The sequence below is a fragment of the Pristiophorus japonicus genome, chromosome 21 (genome assembly GCF_044704955.1).
Source record: "Pristiophorus japonicus isolate sPriJap1 chromosome 21, sPriJap1.hap1, whole genome shotgun sequence".
Classification (NCBI taxonomy): Eukaryota; Metazoa; Chordata; class Chondrichthyes; family Pristiophoridae; genus Pristiophorus; species Pristiophorus japonicus.
In genome coordinates this window covers 89,890,867-89,906,361 of record NC_091997.1, presented here as the reverse complement: position 1 = coordinate 89,906,361, position 15,495 = coordinate 89,890,867, and the positions used below count along the sequence as shown (strand labels likewise).

General features: G+C 48.5%; 1 protein-coding gene across 2 annotated transcripts in view; it reads left to right on the top strand.

The window, feature by feature from the left end:
- Window positions 1-15,495, top strand: part of vps13c (vacuolar protein sorting 13 homolog C) — a 385,292-nt gene that overhangs the window by 277,725 nt on the left and 92,072 nt on the right. For both annotated transcript variants that reach the window (XM_070865206.1, XM_070865205.1), the window contains one exon: window positions 1,835-2,132. In XM_070865206.1, coding sequence (XP_070721307.1) covers window positions 1,835-2,132 — 298 coding nt within the window. The remainder of the gene's footprint in view (window positions 1-1,834; window positions 2,133-15,495) is intronic.

Below are 15,495 nucleotides of genomic sequence, written 5' to 3'. Positions count from 1 at the left end.
AATTTTACACATCTCAATCAGATCTCCCCTCAGTCTCCTCTGTTCCAAAGAAAACAGACCCAGCATCTAAAATCTTTGTGGGAGCTTGCTGTGCACAAATTGGCTGCTGCGTTTCTTGCATTACAATAGTGACTACATTTCAAAAGTACTTAATTGGCTGTAAAGTGCTTTGAGATATCCAGTGGTCGTGAAAGGCGGTATATAAATGTAAGTCTTTTTTTTTTACATGAAGTGTAACTGTTATATTTGCAGGAACTGCTCATGTAGTCACAACTTTTAAGGGGACTGGAATATCTGGGCACAGCTAATGTTGGGAAAATTGGACGGGTCAGCATGCACAGCTCTAAAGGAACCTGCCTGCCTAATGTAAATTGTAGGATATTGGGTTGGTTCCTTTAATGGCCTGCTCACCAACCTGCCCAAATTTTCGATATTCACACCATCTGGCTATGGACCCAGGAAATTCTCTCCCTTTTTAATATATTTGTCGTGTTTGTTTGCGCGTGCGTTCTTCTGATCTGAATATGTAACTTTACAAGAAAATTAAATTGCACTCTGACCTCTCTAGCTTACAAGCAGGAACAAGGACTGGGATGATGGCTGTAAAAGAACAGGCCAGGTTACACACCACTCTGCCATAGCTGCTAAATATTATAACCCATCCAAGCCCTAGGCGATGCTATGAGAGAGCAGCTCGTATATTTAGTATAGACTTTAATTACAGTGGGCCACCCCGAGCTGCGAGAGGACACCGCAGGTCGGGAGGATAAGAGCTGGAGTGGCCACTGCAGCTTCCAGCTCGAGCTGATACAAATGTGCGACAGCTTTGAGGTGGGCGACTGGGTGACGTCATCAGGACCCAGGTCGCCGTTTGGAGTGTGGGCAGGAGCATCAGCAGGGCCCTGGTACAGTGGAGGAGCGGGAAGGTCATGGCGAACTTGTGACTAGTGATCAGGGCGGAGGAGTGATGAGGGATCGTGGCTGAGATTTGGTGGGTGATCGTGGCGGAGAAGCGGCGAGAGTTTGTGGCGGAGGTGCGGCGAATAAGGGTACGGGGCCCAGAAGAGCCGAGGGCCCAGGGGCAGCACGGGCCTGCCCACACTGCGATATGTTTGCACACTAGGTCCGTTCAGCAGAGCAGGTCTCCAGTCATCCTGGTTAACCCTTGCCACTGAATAAAGACCTAGCTCTGTCAAGCCTGTGTGGTGGCTGGTGTGCAACGGTCACACCATGTTAAAATCCACACACGGGCATCTTCCACCCCTTCAGTTGGAGTTCAGGACTGGAACATCGGGTCCTTCATCGAAACACCTGTGAACTCGTGGAAGCAAGTCATCCTCGTTCGAGGGACCTCCTATGATGATGAATTACAATTTCACTTCAGGTATAGGATAAGTGTAGGTCCTTTTCCCAGAGAACAGTGGGCCTCTGGAACAGGCTGCCAGTCCGTGCGGTGAACACTGATTGGCTGAATTCCTTCAAGCGCGAGCTGGTCCTGTTTCTGGCTGGGGCGGAGAGCATCTCTTAGAGAAGGTAGGTACTTTAGGGAATTCAGGGCCTGAGTGGTCGTCTGGATTAGTTTGCATTGCCTCGATGGGTTGGAGAGGAATTTCCCAGATTTGTTCCCCCAAGTTGCCCTGGGGTTTTTTATCTGTGTTTTTGCCTCTTCTAGGAGATTACATGGTTTTGGGTGGGATGGAGTGTAGATATTGTGATACACAAAATATCTCAATTGTGCGGAAAAGGCTGGATGGACTTTACCTGTTTGTATGTTCGTATGTACACAATATTGCTGCATTTTATAAAATAATCATTTATATATATTTTTTTGAAGATGCCAATTATTCCTAAAACCATCAGGAGAGCTGGCGGATCAATTCAAAGAATCAACAACATATATTACATGGAAGGAAGAGCTTCACAGGAGCACAGAGATCAGATGTACGCTGCAATGTCCTTCAACTGAGATCAGCTTCCTACCTCTCATAGTAAACACCATTGCAGTTCCGGATGAACTGAACTTTATCAGTAAGCATGGTGAAGATGAGTGGGATCCGGCCTACATCATTCACCTCCACCCCACAGTTACTCTCCGGAATCTTCTGCCGTATAGTCTGCGTTACATGTTGGAGGTGAGCGTAAGCTTGTGGCTAAATATCTTCATGCTGACTCCATGTTTCACGATGAACTTGGGCTGTTTGCAATGTAATTACAGTCTTCTCTTATCTATCTATATTTAAATTAGAGGTTCAACAGTAAAATAAATCTTTTTGCTAATAACTTCAAATATAGATTTTTTTCCAGTGACTTTAGGACTGTAATACCTCCATCCCATATTGATGATAATGTGGGGGAGAGCACACTGAAAATTAGTGTTTTACAATGAAGGTTCCCCTGTACTGCATCGTGCTTCCTTGATCGGCTCCTAACTCGGCTTCTGCTCACTCGACTACTTCTCCACTCCCCATCTCGGGCACTGTTCCTCCTTCAAAACTGCTATAATTACCCCATGCCTTTTTAAAAAAAAAGAATTTACTCTCAAAGCTTCCCCTGTCCTCAACCTCCCCTTTTCCTCTAATTATCGGGAATGTGCTGTTGCAAACCAACTTCATATCTAGCACTCCCTGTAGACATCCTTTCAGTCTGGCTTCTGTCTTACTCGCAGCACAGATAGCATCCTAGTCAAAGTCATTGACACTCTGTGACAATGATGGTGATTATGATGCATTATTCATCTCCAACCTCTGTGGTTTATGACAATCAACAAATCATTCGCCTCCACTGCCTCTCCTGTGTAATCTGACTCCAGACACTGCTCTCCAGCTATTCCAAGCCATCCTGTCTCAAAGGCAGCGAGCACATCTGCGATGGTTCCTTCTCCGCGGTGCCCCAAGGGTCCATTTTGTTCTTTACCCATCCCATTTCTTTGCCGATACGTTTCCCTTCAGTTACATTAATGACGAGCGTGGGGTCAGTTTTCGTATATATGCCAGTGATACCTAGATTTATCTTTCCAGTACCATCCTTGATTCCAGGATTGTTGCTGTCTGTCTAACACCTAATGATGGAAGAGCTAGAACTCTTTGCAGCTTAATCTTGGCAAGCCCGAAGCCATCTTGTTCAGACCGTATCAGACGCTTCATGCCTTGGCCTCTGATCCCAGCACCTTTCCTGGATGCCACTCGAGTTCAACCCGATGGTGCGCAACTTCAGTGACCTGATCTGGGCTGCAAATGCTGCATCTAGTCTGTTACTGGGACTGCCGACTCCAACCTCTGAAATATCACTCGTCCCCGTCCCTTCCTCATCCTCATCGCCACTGAAACCCTCATTCATGCCTACATCCCCTCCAAATTCTATTTTTCTAATGCCCTCCCTGCCAGCCTTCAGAACACATTCCCTGTACCTTGCTCTGCACAATCACCTTCACCTCCCCTTTTACTGCTGTCTTTGCACATTCTTAAGTACCTTGACTTCAAAATCCTCAATCATTTACAACTCACTCCATGGCCTCAAGCGTCCCCATCTCTGCAGCCTCTTCCAGTCCTGCGCCCTGCTCATACCCTCCACTCTCCCAACACTGGTCTGCCGTGTATTCCTTACTCCCTCTGTACTACCATCGAAGGCAGAGCCTCCTACCTTGCTTCCGTACTCTCTGCAACTCTCTCAAACCTGTCCACCATGCTACATTTTTGTCCAGCTTCAAAACCTCCACGACTGCATCTTTCACCATCAATTGTCCTGCTCCTGATTGGGTCCGACTCTTAACTGGAATGCCTCGTGGAAGTTTGCTACATTAAAAGTGCTATATAAATGTAAGTTGTTGAAAATGTACACGTTGTAAACTTTTAATCTGCACTTCCTAAGGAGCACAATCCCAGCTTCACATCATCAAACCTTTGAAAGTGGCAGAACAATTTGTTAAATATATATATTATACGGGACCCCTGGCTTTTGAATAGAGTCATAGGGCCCAAGTTTCCACATGATTCGCGCCTGATTTTTAGGAGCAACTGGTGGAGAACGGACTATTTTAGAAATCGCAATTCTCCACTTTTTTTTTTCTGCAGTTCTAGTCAGGTAGAACAGTTCTAGTTTAGAACAGAATTTTTTCTTCAAAAAGGGGGCGTGTCCGGCCACTGACGCCTGATTTGAAAGTTTCCACAGTGAAAACGTACTCCAAACTAAAGTAGAATGGAGCCAGTGAAGATTTTTGTAGAACTGAAAAAACCTGTTCTACACATTAAAAAAATCAGGCGCAGGTTACAAATTAGGCGTCCAGAACGAGGTGGGGGGGGGGGAAGGGAACTCATTAAATTCGACAATAAATCCTTATTTATACTTCTACAAATATTATACAAATAAATCCAACCTGAATAAACATTTATAAGCCAAGAAAAGATTAAATAAACCATCTTCCTACCTGTGTGAAAGTGCTTCAGCCAGGGAGAATTCTGCAGCCTTTCGTGCCGCTGAGTGGGGGTGGGGGTGGGGGGTGGGGGGGGGGGGGGGGGGAGGGGAGGAAAGAAAGAAAGAGAGAGAGGGGGGGGAAGAAAGAGAGAGAGGGGGGGGGAGGAAAGAGAGAAGGGGGAGAGAGGGGGGGGTGCGGGTCGGGTCAGGGAACAGGAGCGCGAGTCGGGTCAGTCGGTGGGGTGGGAGCGGGTGTCGGGGCAGGGGGGGGAGCAGGTGTCAGAGCGGCTGTCGGGGGGGGGGGGGGAGCGGGGGGCGGGTCTGGTCAGCGGGGGGGGAGAGCGGGGGTCTGGTCGGGGGGGGGGGGGGAGAGCGGGGGTCTGGTCGGCGGGGGAGGGGAGCGGGTGTCGGGTCGGTTCTGGTCGCGGAGGGGAGCAGGAGCTGGCCGTGGGAGGAGCCTTATTCACGCAGCCCCAGTGAGGCCATTCAGCCAGGGCTAGGGGCTGCGTGCTTCGGGCCCCTCCCACACAGTTCGGCGCCTGGAGCTACTGCACTTGCGTGCCGACTGTAGCGCGCATGTGCAGAGGTCCCGGCACTGTTTACAGCGCCGGGACCTGGCTCCACCCCCCCCCCCCACAGCTCGTGCTGGCTGTGCCGAGGGCCAGAGGACCTGTAAGTAGGTGGAGAATACCGAGGATTTTTTTAGGCGCGAAAAACGGGCGCCCAGCTTGGAGGGGCGCCCGTTTTTTTTCTTGTGGAAACTTGGGCCCATAGAGTGCAAAAACAAGGAAGTTATGCTAAACCGTTATAAATCACTGGTTAGATCTCATCTGGAGTATTGCATCCATTTCTGGGCACCACACTTTAATAAGGACGTCAAGGCCTTGGAGAGGGCGCAGAGGCGATTTACTAGAATGGTACCAAGGATGAGAGACTTCAGTTATGGGGAGAAACTAGAGAAGCTGGGATTCTTCTCCTTGAAGCCCAGAATGTTAAGGGAAGCTTGAGTAGAGGTGTTGAAAATAATGAAGGGTTTTGGTAGAGTAAATAAAAAAATAAAACAGTTTTCACTGACAGGAGGGTCAGTAACTGGAGGACATAGATTAAATTGGCAAAGAACCGGGGGGAGGGAGGGGGGTGAGACTTGTTTAATGCAGTAAGTTGTTATGATCTGGAATGCACTACTTGAAAGGGTGATGGAAGCAGATTCAATAATAACTTTCAAAAGGGAACTGGATAAATACTTGAAAAGGAAAAGAATTGCAGGACTATGGGGAAAGAGCAGGTTAGTGGGACTAATACTGGCACAGGCATGGTGGGCTGAATGGCCTCCTCCTGTGCTCTCTGATTCTAAGTGTCGATGTACTAACAATCTCTTTCCAGTTGGTTTCATCTAACCCTTTAGAATCTCCAAAACAAGCTGCTGCGATATCCATAGGTAAGAACATAAGAAATAGGAGCAGGAGTAGGCCATTTGGTCCCTCGAGCCTGCTCCACCATTCAATAAGATCTTGGCTGATCTGATCTTGGCCTCAACTCCACTTCCCTGCCCACTCCCCATAACCCTTGGCTCCCTTATCGTTCAAAAATCTATTTCCATCTTAAATATATTCAATGACCCAGCCTCCTCAGCTTTGGGGTAGAAAGTTCCACAGATTTACAACCTTCAGAGAAGAGATTCCTTCTCATCTCAGTTTTAAATGGGCGACCCCTTATTCTGAACCTAGTTCTAGCTTCCCCCATGAGAGAAAACTTCCTCCCTGCATCTACCCTATGAAGCCCCCTCAGAATCTTATACGTTTCAATAAGATCACCTCTCATTCTTCGAAACTCCACTGAGAATAGGAGCAACTTGCTCAACCTTTCTTCATCAGACAACCCCTTCATCTCAGGAATCAACCTCGTGAACCTTCTCTGAAGTGCCTCCAATGCAAGTATATCCCTCCTTGAATAAGTTGCCAAAAGCCAATGTTTGGGGATTCTTAAGTGTGCACTGGTTTACCCCTGGAGAATACCCAGCTGAAACCACGAAACTCACTTGAAGAGTGTGCTTGTAAATTTGTCCAGCCAGGATTGTCCTACCTTTTCATCGTCATCAGCATTGGCAGACCCTCGGAATTGAGGAACACTTGCTTCCACTCAAAGTCAGTTCTCAGGTGACTGAACAGTCCAATACGGGAATTACAGTCTCTGTCACAGGTGGGACAGACAGTGGTTGAGGGAAGGGGAGGGTGGGACTGGTTTGCCGCACGTGCCTTCCGCTGCCTGCACTTGCTTCCTGCATGCTCTCAGCGACGAGACTCGATGTACTCAGTGCCCTCCCGGATGCACTTCCTCCACTTAGGGCGGTCTTTGGCCAGGGACTCCCAGGTGACGGTGGGGATGTTGCATTTTATCAGGGAGGCTTTGAGGGTGTCCTTGAAACGTTTCCTCTGCCCACCTGAGGCTCGTTTGCCATGTAGGAATTCCGAGTAGAGCGCTTGCTTTGGGAGTCTTGTGTCAGGCATGTGAACAATGTAGAGTATTGTCTTTATAGGTTATGTGAAGCCAAGTTGAAATAATACCAGTAATGGGCCTATCCTTTTAGGTCTCAGTATGAGCTATACTGGATGCTCAATCAGCTCTGTCGTATGGAGAACTATGGCTCAGGTGTCTGATTACTTACCACAGAGGTTGACTCGGTTCAATTCTTCCATTGACCGATGTGTCAATTTGCAGTCATTTTGATCTCATCTTGAGACCGCGTTGCCCTTTTGTCTTTCCCACCCCATCTCCATAAGCTGGACAGTCACTAGTTGCTAATTCCATGAGGATGAGCACAGATGTGACCCCCTCACTAGGCAGACAGCAAATATGAAGATCTGCTCACGAGTGGCATGGTGAGCAGCACAATTCGGGATGAAACGTACCTGTGCGTTGCTGCTATTTCTGACCATTATATGGGCGTGCACCAAACCCCATCAAAATGTACTGAGAGGTGCAACGCATCGGCAGCAGCTCCTTGTTTATCTGCAACCTAATCATTGTGGGCACTGCTTGCTGAATATTCAAGCGTCTATTTTTATACCTGGCTTCCAGGTAACAGCGTTCAGCAGCAGTCATCCGAAGTCTGAGTTTACCTCATCAGCTGTACAATGTCATCCACTTTCAGCAAGGTGGAAGGGCCCATGTAGAGCACATTGTGATGTACCAGCCACTGCGGTGTTCTAGATGTTGATGTCAATGCCATCTGCCAGGCTGCTCGTCGCCAAATGCTTGAGCCATGTCCTGGTGGGAGTTTTTGGAAAAGAGCTATGTGTGCCATTGGTTCTGACTCGCTCTTCAGGGGACTTCGGAATTAGTTGGTATCTGCTGTGCCAACCCCTCCTGCACCTATTTCTACTTTTTGTCACCTGTCTACCTCCCATTCTCTCCCGGATCACAGCACATGGGGCAGGAGAGGCTCTGCAGTTGCATTTCTTGGAGTCCTGAATCATAACTAATTGTTTGGACGTGTCTTCTGCATTACATGTCTACCTGTACTGTGACTTGGCTGTAACTGGAGAAAGCTAAGAAAGGTTAAAGTGTCCTTTGCGCCTTCTCAGAGTGGTTACAAAGGTCCAGACTTGGGTTGGCACACACCAGAACACTTTGAAACTAATTTGAATCAATAATTGAGACTGGCACCCCTTTTAGTTTGAGTTCAACATCTTTGAAATCCCATAATACTGCATTTGTGGCGAACCGCCACTATACATTCACTGGTTGTTCAAGATGGTGAGTCGAGTGTACTCGATCCCCAGATGGGTCCCCCTGAAGCACAACAACAGTGTCTGCAAAAAGGAACATTTCAGTTATTTCGTACATAGTTGGAACAGACCATTATGAATGAATGATAATCTTGCCTCCTCCTTCTTTCAAAAGAAGATGGATTCATTGAGTCTCTAATCTAGCTTTAAACCGGTCTTGGAAATCTGCGCAGTCCCGGCTGCAAGACCATCAGCAGGCCGGGGCCATTAGCGGGAGCAGCGTGTGGCAGCAGGCCACTTCAGGGAGTAGCGCATGCTGCCAAAGGAGGGCGACGGCTGATTGCAGTGCGGGCAGGTACAGCAGGAGTAGCGAGGTCGGGGCGAAGGAGCGGCAAGAGTTCGTAGAGGGATGTGATCGGGGCCCAGGGGCAGCACAGGCCACCCCACACTGTGATATGTGTGCGCACTAGGTCCGTGCAGCAGAGCTGGTCTCCAGTCATCTTGGGTGATCCTTGCCACTGGACCTAGCTCTGTCAAGCCCGTGTGGTGGCTGGTATGCAACGGTCACAACACGTTAAAAAAAATCCACGCACAGGCATCTTCCACCCTTCAGGATGTAGTTCGGGATCCGGAATATTAGGTCCTTCATTGAAACACCTGTGAACTCATCCCTTTTCGGCGTGGAAGCAAGTCATCCTTGTTTTGAGGGACTGCCTATGATGAAACTGGTCTTGGAAATGGAGTTCCGTATTCCAGATAAAATCCAAGATTTGGCCATGTACTCCATATCTTATTACTACTTCTCTAGGGCCACTTAGCCAAATTCCTTATGAAAATTAACTAACGCAATGTGAGTGAGTTCCCTTGAGCCTCATGATGTCCCATAATCCTGTATAAGGTTACAACATGCCCTATGCATTCCTAGATGCAATCCAGCCTCTTGCTTTTTGATTGATGCATGGATATCAAAGCATCCAGCACATGTGCCGCAATAAGCCAATGAACTGCGGTCACAGTGACTGATGGCAGAAACAGTCTTCAGTAGTTGTCACTATGAATACCAAAGATATAAATATCTCAAAGCAGAATCCTATTAACCACCTGAAGGGTAGCTCCAAGGTGAGTTGACGGTTTCTGGTATTATTCTCTGTCACAGTTTGGAATCATCATCATAGGCAGTCCCTCGGAATCGAGGAAGACTTGCTTCCACTCTAAAAGTGAGTTATCAGGTGACTGAACAGTCCAATATGGGAATTCCAGTCTCTGTCACAGGTGGGACAGACAGTGGTTGAGGGAAGGGGTGGGTGGGACAGGTTTACTGCACGCTCCTTCCGCTGCCTGTGCTTGGTTTCTGCATGCTCTCGGCAACGAGACTCGAGGTGCTCAGCGCCCTCCTGGATGCTCTTCCTCCACTTAGGGCGGTCTTTGGCCAGGGACTCCCAGGTGCCGGTGGGGATGTTGCACTTTATCAGCGAGGCGTTGAGGGTGTCCTTGAAATGTTTCCTCTGCCCACCTGGGGCTCACTTGCCGTGTAGGAGTTCCGAGTTTGGGATACTGTGGCGATGGCACTATTTCTGAAGAAGAGCAGAGGAGTTATCCTGGTGTCCTGGGCCAACATTTATGCCTCAATCAACATAACAAAAACAGATTATCTGGTCATTATCACATAGCTGTTTGTGAGAGCTTGCTGTGCGCAAGTTGGCTGCTGCGTTTCCTACATTACAACAGTGACTACACGCCAAAATAACTTAATTGACTAAAACGCTTTGAGACGCCGGTGGTCATGAAAGACGCTTTATAAATGCAAGTCTTTCTTTACGAGAGTTTCACTGTTGCATTCCCGTGTCCTGCTACCACTTTAGCAGATACAGAGCAGAGAGAGTTAACTGTCTCGTTTTAAAAAGGAGTAGGCATCCAAACTGCTTAAACGAATGACTGACTCCACTGAAGCCGAGTAGATATCTGTGGCAGATTTGAATCTGTATGGTTCTCCAAGAGCATCACTATTTCCCCCAGCTGGCCTAGAGATATTTTTAGGAATTCGTATAACAACATTTAGTTTGCTCATCATCGTAGGTAGTCCCTCGAACGAGGATGACTTGCTTCCACAAGAGTTCACAGGTGTTTCAATGAAGGACCCGATGTTCCAGGTCCTGAACTCCCAATTGAGGGGGTGGAAAATGCCTGTGCATGGATTTTTGTTTAACGTGGGGTAACCGTTGCACACCAACCACCACACAGAGCTAGGTCTTGGTCCAGTGGCAAGGGTTAACCAGGACGACTGGAGACCAGCTCTGCTGCACACTTAGTGCGCACACATATCGCAGTGTGGGCTGGCCCGTGCTGACACTGGGCCCTCGGCTCTTCTGGGCCCCGTACCCTCATTTGCCATGCCTCCGCCCACGATGTTCCAGGGCCCGGCGCTCCAGCTCTATTTATAGTTTGCTACATATGCACTGGAACCTCCGATAACAACATCTTATTTGACTGTTAAATGTAATCCTATCAGAAGAATGCGATCAGAGTGAGTTATGTGTCAAGTACAAGACTGAGGGGACAACATTCCAGCAGTGAGGTGATGGTAGTCTGTTAGAATCCTGAGCAGTAAAGCAAATTGGAGTTAGAAATTAATGGTTGCCGAGAGACAAAGGAGGGGTGAGAAGGTACAAAAAGAAAAATTAATCTGCAGCGCCAATTACAGAAATGATCAGATAAATGTGTCGACACTAATTGATTCTTTCCAGGAATTAACTCTAAATTGAAAAGGTGCTGCCTGTGCTGAGGTTAATTGTTTTATAACCAGAGGCACTAGTTTTCCATTGATCCGAGAAGTATTAAACTGCTCGTTTAATGGGGAAAATGGAAGGTTAATGCCAAGATTTTCACTTTGCATGGGCAGTAATGATGGAAATATTCTGTTCAGCTATATTTAAGTGAATTTGGATGTTTTATTCCGTAATTCATTTCAAGATGGGCGTCAATCAATCGTCATCAAAGCAGCAATAGCACAGATTCTCGTGATATTAAACCGCAGTGTTATGAAGACTGCCCCATGGAAGTTAATGATGAAGCAAACCTATATTGCCTGAAAACTTGGCTTTTTCACACTTCCATATCAGCTAGCTACATTCACCCGCACTCTAGTCTTTGTTGACACAGTATAAAAATAAAGAAATTCAGGGGTTTGGCGCCGGTCGTGAAGGCCCGTTTTGAAGCAAAAATGGCGGCCAACTCGCTTCCGACGGGTCCCGCGATGGCCGACATTTTGAGCCGGTTGGCAGCGCTGCCCTTGCAGAAATGGAAATGAGGCAGAGCGTGAGTGTGTAGCGCTGATTTGCCATTTTGGACGTCGCTGCTCAACTTAACGCCCTCTCCTAATCGCGACCCGCTGAGCAAGCGTTCAGCAGCAGGAAGGAGCCCCCAGCACTGCTACTCAAAGGCATTATGGTCACCCTGCAGCTGATGTGCTTTCTCAGTTCCACTGGTAAGTTTCTGCAAGTCATGGAACTTTCTAAAATTGCTTAAAGTTGCCGAGGTCACGGGAGTGTTGCTGCAAGCGGAGAACGCCTTGCTTCTCATTTAAAGGCTTCTCATACCACTTGCTCCCTGTCCTGGGGGCTCTGCTTGCAGCCCCCCCTCGCGCTCGAGTATGACTGGGCATGGAGCGAAGGTAGTGAAGAAGAGAACAAGATGCTCGCAGACGGGGGAGGAGGAGGAGGAGGGCCATGAGGGCTGTCAGCAGGAGCTTTGCTCACCTGGGGTCTTCCCGAGAGCATTTCTCCTTCCTGCGCTAAGCCAGGAGCAGTGCATATGGAGGCTGAGCTTCACCAAAGGAGGTGGTCACAGAACTCTGCCACTTCCTGCGACCAGACCTGCAGCCTCCGAGCAGGGCGAACACGGCTCTTCCAGGGGCTCTCAAGGTCACTGTGACCCTCATTATTTTCACCTTGTATCCTTCCAGTCTGCAGCAGGTGACATAGATAACAGCTCCCAGTTAACTGTCTGTCGCTGCATCTGGGAGGATCACAGAGGCTCTGTACTCCGAGAAGGGACTTCATTGTCTTCTGTCTGGACAGAGAGAAGCACGACAAACGTGTATGTGGCTTTGCCAGGATAGCGGGCTTCCCCACGGTGCAGGGCGCCATCGACTGCACACACGTGGCTTTGCGGGCACCGTGTAACAATGCTAAGATGTTCCGTAGTCGCAAAGGCTATTACTCAGTGTGAAGTTGTTCTGCGATCATACCCAGCACATCACAATGGTGAATGCCCACAATCCAGGCAGCAGTCATGATGCCTTCATCCTGCGCCAGTCCAGTGTGCCAGCAATCTTCCAGTCATCACGCCAAACCCGAGGGTGGCAGACCAAAGACCAGGGCTATCCACTCTGCACCCGGCTGATGACTCCCTCCACAACCCCACCAATCATGGCCAGCAGTCATATAATGACAGCCATGCCACCACCAGGAATGTCATCGAGCAGACCATCAGAGTGCTCAAGCGACGGTTCCACTGCCCTGACCCTTCGGGGGAGAGCCCTCCAGTACTCGCCAGACCACCTCATTTTGTGGTGGTCTGCTTTATGCTCCACAGCTTGACCATCATGAAGCTCTTGCCATCAAGGATTGCGGGACCACCTCGGGAGGAGGCAGGCAGCGAATCCCTGTTCCGGTTGGCCTGTCTGTGAGCGCCTCATATGACTACAGTTCCCCTGAATGAAACCCCAGATCTCTGTTTCCCCATCATACCCTCCCTCTGTCACAGAACATCACTGTGTTCTCCTGGGCACAAAATACACATTCCAAACAAAATTCATAAATTTATCAAAGTCAAATCACAGTGACAATCTCAACTAATCACCCTTGTGCATTCCCTTAGCGTTGGTCTTTCATGTGCCTTTTCCTACTCTCGTGCTCCTACGCATTGCTCCTACGCATTGCTCCCCCAGTGGTTGCAGCACGGCTGGTGGAAGGCTGCTGACTTTCCGTGGGGGAGATTACAGTTGGCCATGCAGGATAACCTCGGCCAGCTCTGGACCTAGAAGGCCCGGCTGTAGACTGCACCAGCTCGGCCTGGGCAGCGGCAGTCTGGGCTGGCTGGCTGATGGGCAGCAGCAAGGGAAATGGCGGAGTGGCAGTGGTGGGAACAGGAATGCTGTCTCCCTGAGAGAGGGCAGCAGGTTCTGCTCCACAGACCCACTGCCACTCTCCTGTTGGAGGACGGTTGCTGGCCTTCTACAACACCCTGCAAGTCCCTTTCGAGACTCATAAACCCAGCAACGATGGCAGCAGTCTCAGCTTCCACTGCAGCAGTGAGACGTTGGATCGCTTCCGTGCTGCAATGGAAGCCACAAGATTAACATCACAACTTGCATCATCCGTGGGTCCACAAGGTGTCTCCTAGAGATTTCCATCCTGGAAATCATGGGCTCCAAGCTCCTATAATAATTTAGGATGAGGCAGTTATGCCAATTTTAAGTATAGAATCATTGAATTATAGAATAGTATGGCACAGAAGGAGGCCATTTGACCTGTCGTGTCTGCGCTGGCCCTTTCAAACAGCAATCCAGTTAGTCCCACTCACCCGCCCTTTCCCCATACCCCTGCAATTTTTTCTCCTTTACGTATTTATCCAATTCCCTTGAGAAGGCTACTATTGACTCTGTATCCACCACCCAATCAGGCAGTGCGTTCCAAATCCTAACCACTCGTTGTGTAAATATAGGCATTAGGATGAAACCTAGAATAAAGCATTTAGATCGAGTTGACCATTGACCAATCATGGCTAGTGTGCTTTTTAGATAGAAACGTAGAAATTTACAGCTCAGAAGGAGGCCATTTCGGCCCATCGTGTCCGCGCCGGCCGACAAAGCCGCAAGGCCCTCTATCAGCAGCCCTGAAGGTTACATATAAACCTATGAACAGTGGCGGAAAGGTAAAGAGCACCCAGCCCAACCAGTCCATCTCACACAACTGCAACACCCCTTATACTGAAACCTTCTACACTCCACCCCAACTGGAGCCATATGATCTCCTGGGAGAGGCAAAAACCAGAAATCCCAGGCCAATTTAGGGAGAAAAAATCTGGAAAAATTCCTCTCCGACCCATCCAGGTGATCAAAACTAGTCCAGGAGATAACCCTGGCTGTATTCGATTCCCTGCAGTACTTACCATTATATCTGCGCAGGCCAATAAAAGGTCATCAGTCTAATCCCAATTACCAGCTGTAGGTCCGTAACCCTGCAGGTTACGGCACTTTAAGTGCCCATCCAACCATCTCTTAAAAGTGGTGAGGGTTTCTGCATCCACCATTCTTCCAAGCAGCGAGTTCCAGATCCCCACAACCCTCTGCGTAAAGAAGCACCCCCCCCCCCGCCTTCAAATCCCCTCTAAACCTTCCACCAACCACTTTAAAACTAAGCCCCCTCGTAATAGACCCATCCACTAATGGAAGTAGGCCCTTACTATCCACTATGTCCAGGCCCCTCAATATTTTGTACACCTCAATGAGGTCTCCTCTCAACCTCCTCTGTTCCAATGAGAACAAACCCAGCCTATCCAATCTGTCCTCATAACTAAGATTCTCCATTCCAGGCAGCACCCTCTCTAGTGCAATTGCGTCCTTCCTATAATACAGCGACCAGAGCTGCAGGCAGTACTCCAGCTGTGACCTAACCAAAGTATTATACAATTTAAACATAACCTGCCTGCTCTTATATTCTATGCCTCGGCCAATAAAGGCAAGCATTCCGTATGCCTTCTTAACCACCTTATCCACCTGGCCTGCTACTTTCAGCGATCTGTGGACAAGCACTCCAAGGTCCCTTTGTTCATCTGCACTATTAAGTGGCCTACGGCTTAATGTGTATACCCTTTCCTTATTAGCCCTGCCAAAGTGCGTCACCTCACACTTCTCTGAATTAAATTCCATTTGCCACTGCTCTGCCCACCTGAACAGTAGGTTGATATCCTCCTGCAGCCCATGACTTTCCTCTTCATTAAGGACCACACAGCCAATGTTAGTGTCGTCTGCAAACTTCTTAATCATACTCCCTATATTCAAATCTAAATCATTGATATATATCACAAAAAGCAAGGGACCCAGTATTGAGCTCTGGGGAACCCCACTGGAAACATCCTTCCAGTCACTAAAACATCCATCAATCATTACCCTTTGCTTCCTTCCTCCAAGCCAGTTTTGGATCCAACTTGCCACTTTGTCCTGGATCCCATGGGCTTTAACCTTCGTGACCAGTCTACCATGTGAACCTTATCAAAAGCTTTGCTAAAGTCCATATATACTACATCATATGCACTACCCTCATCCACCCTCTTGGTTACCTCCTCAAAAAATTCA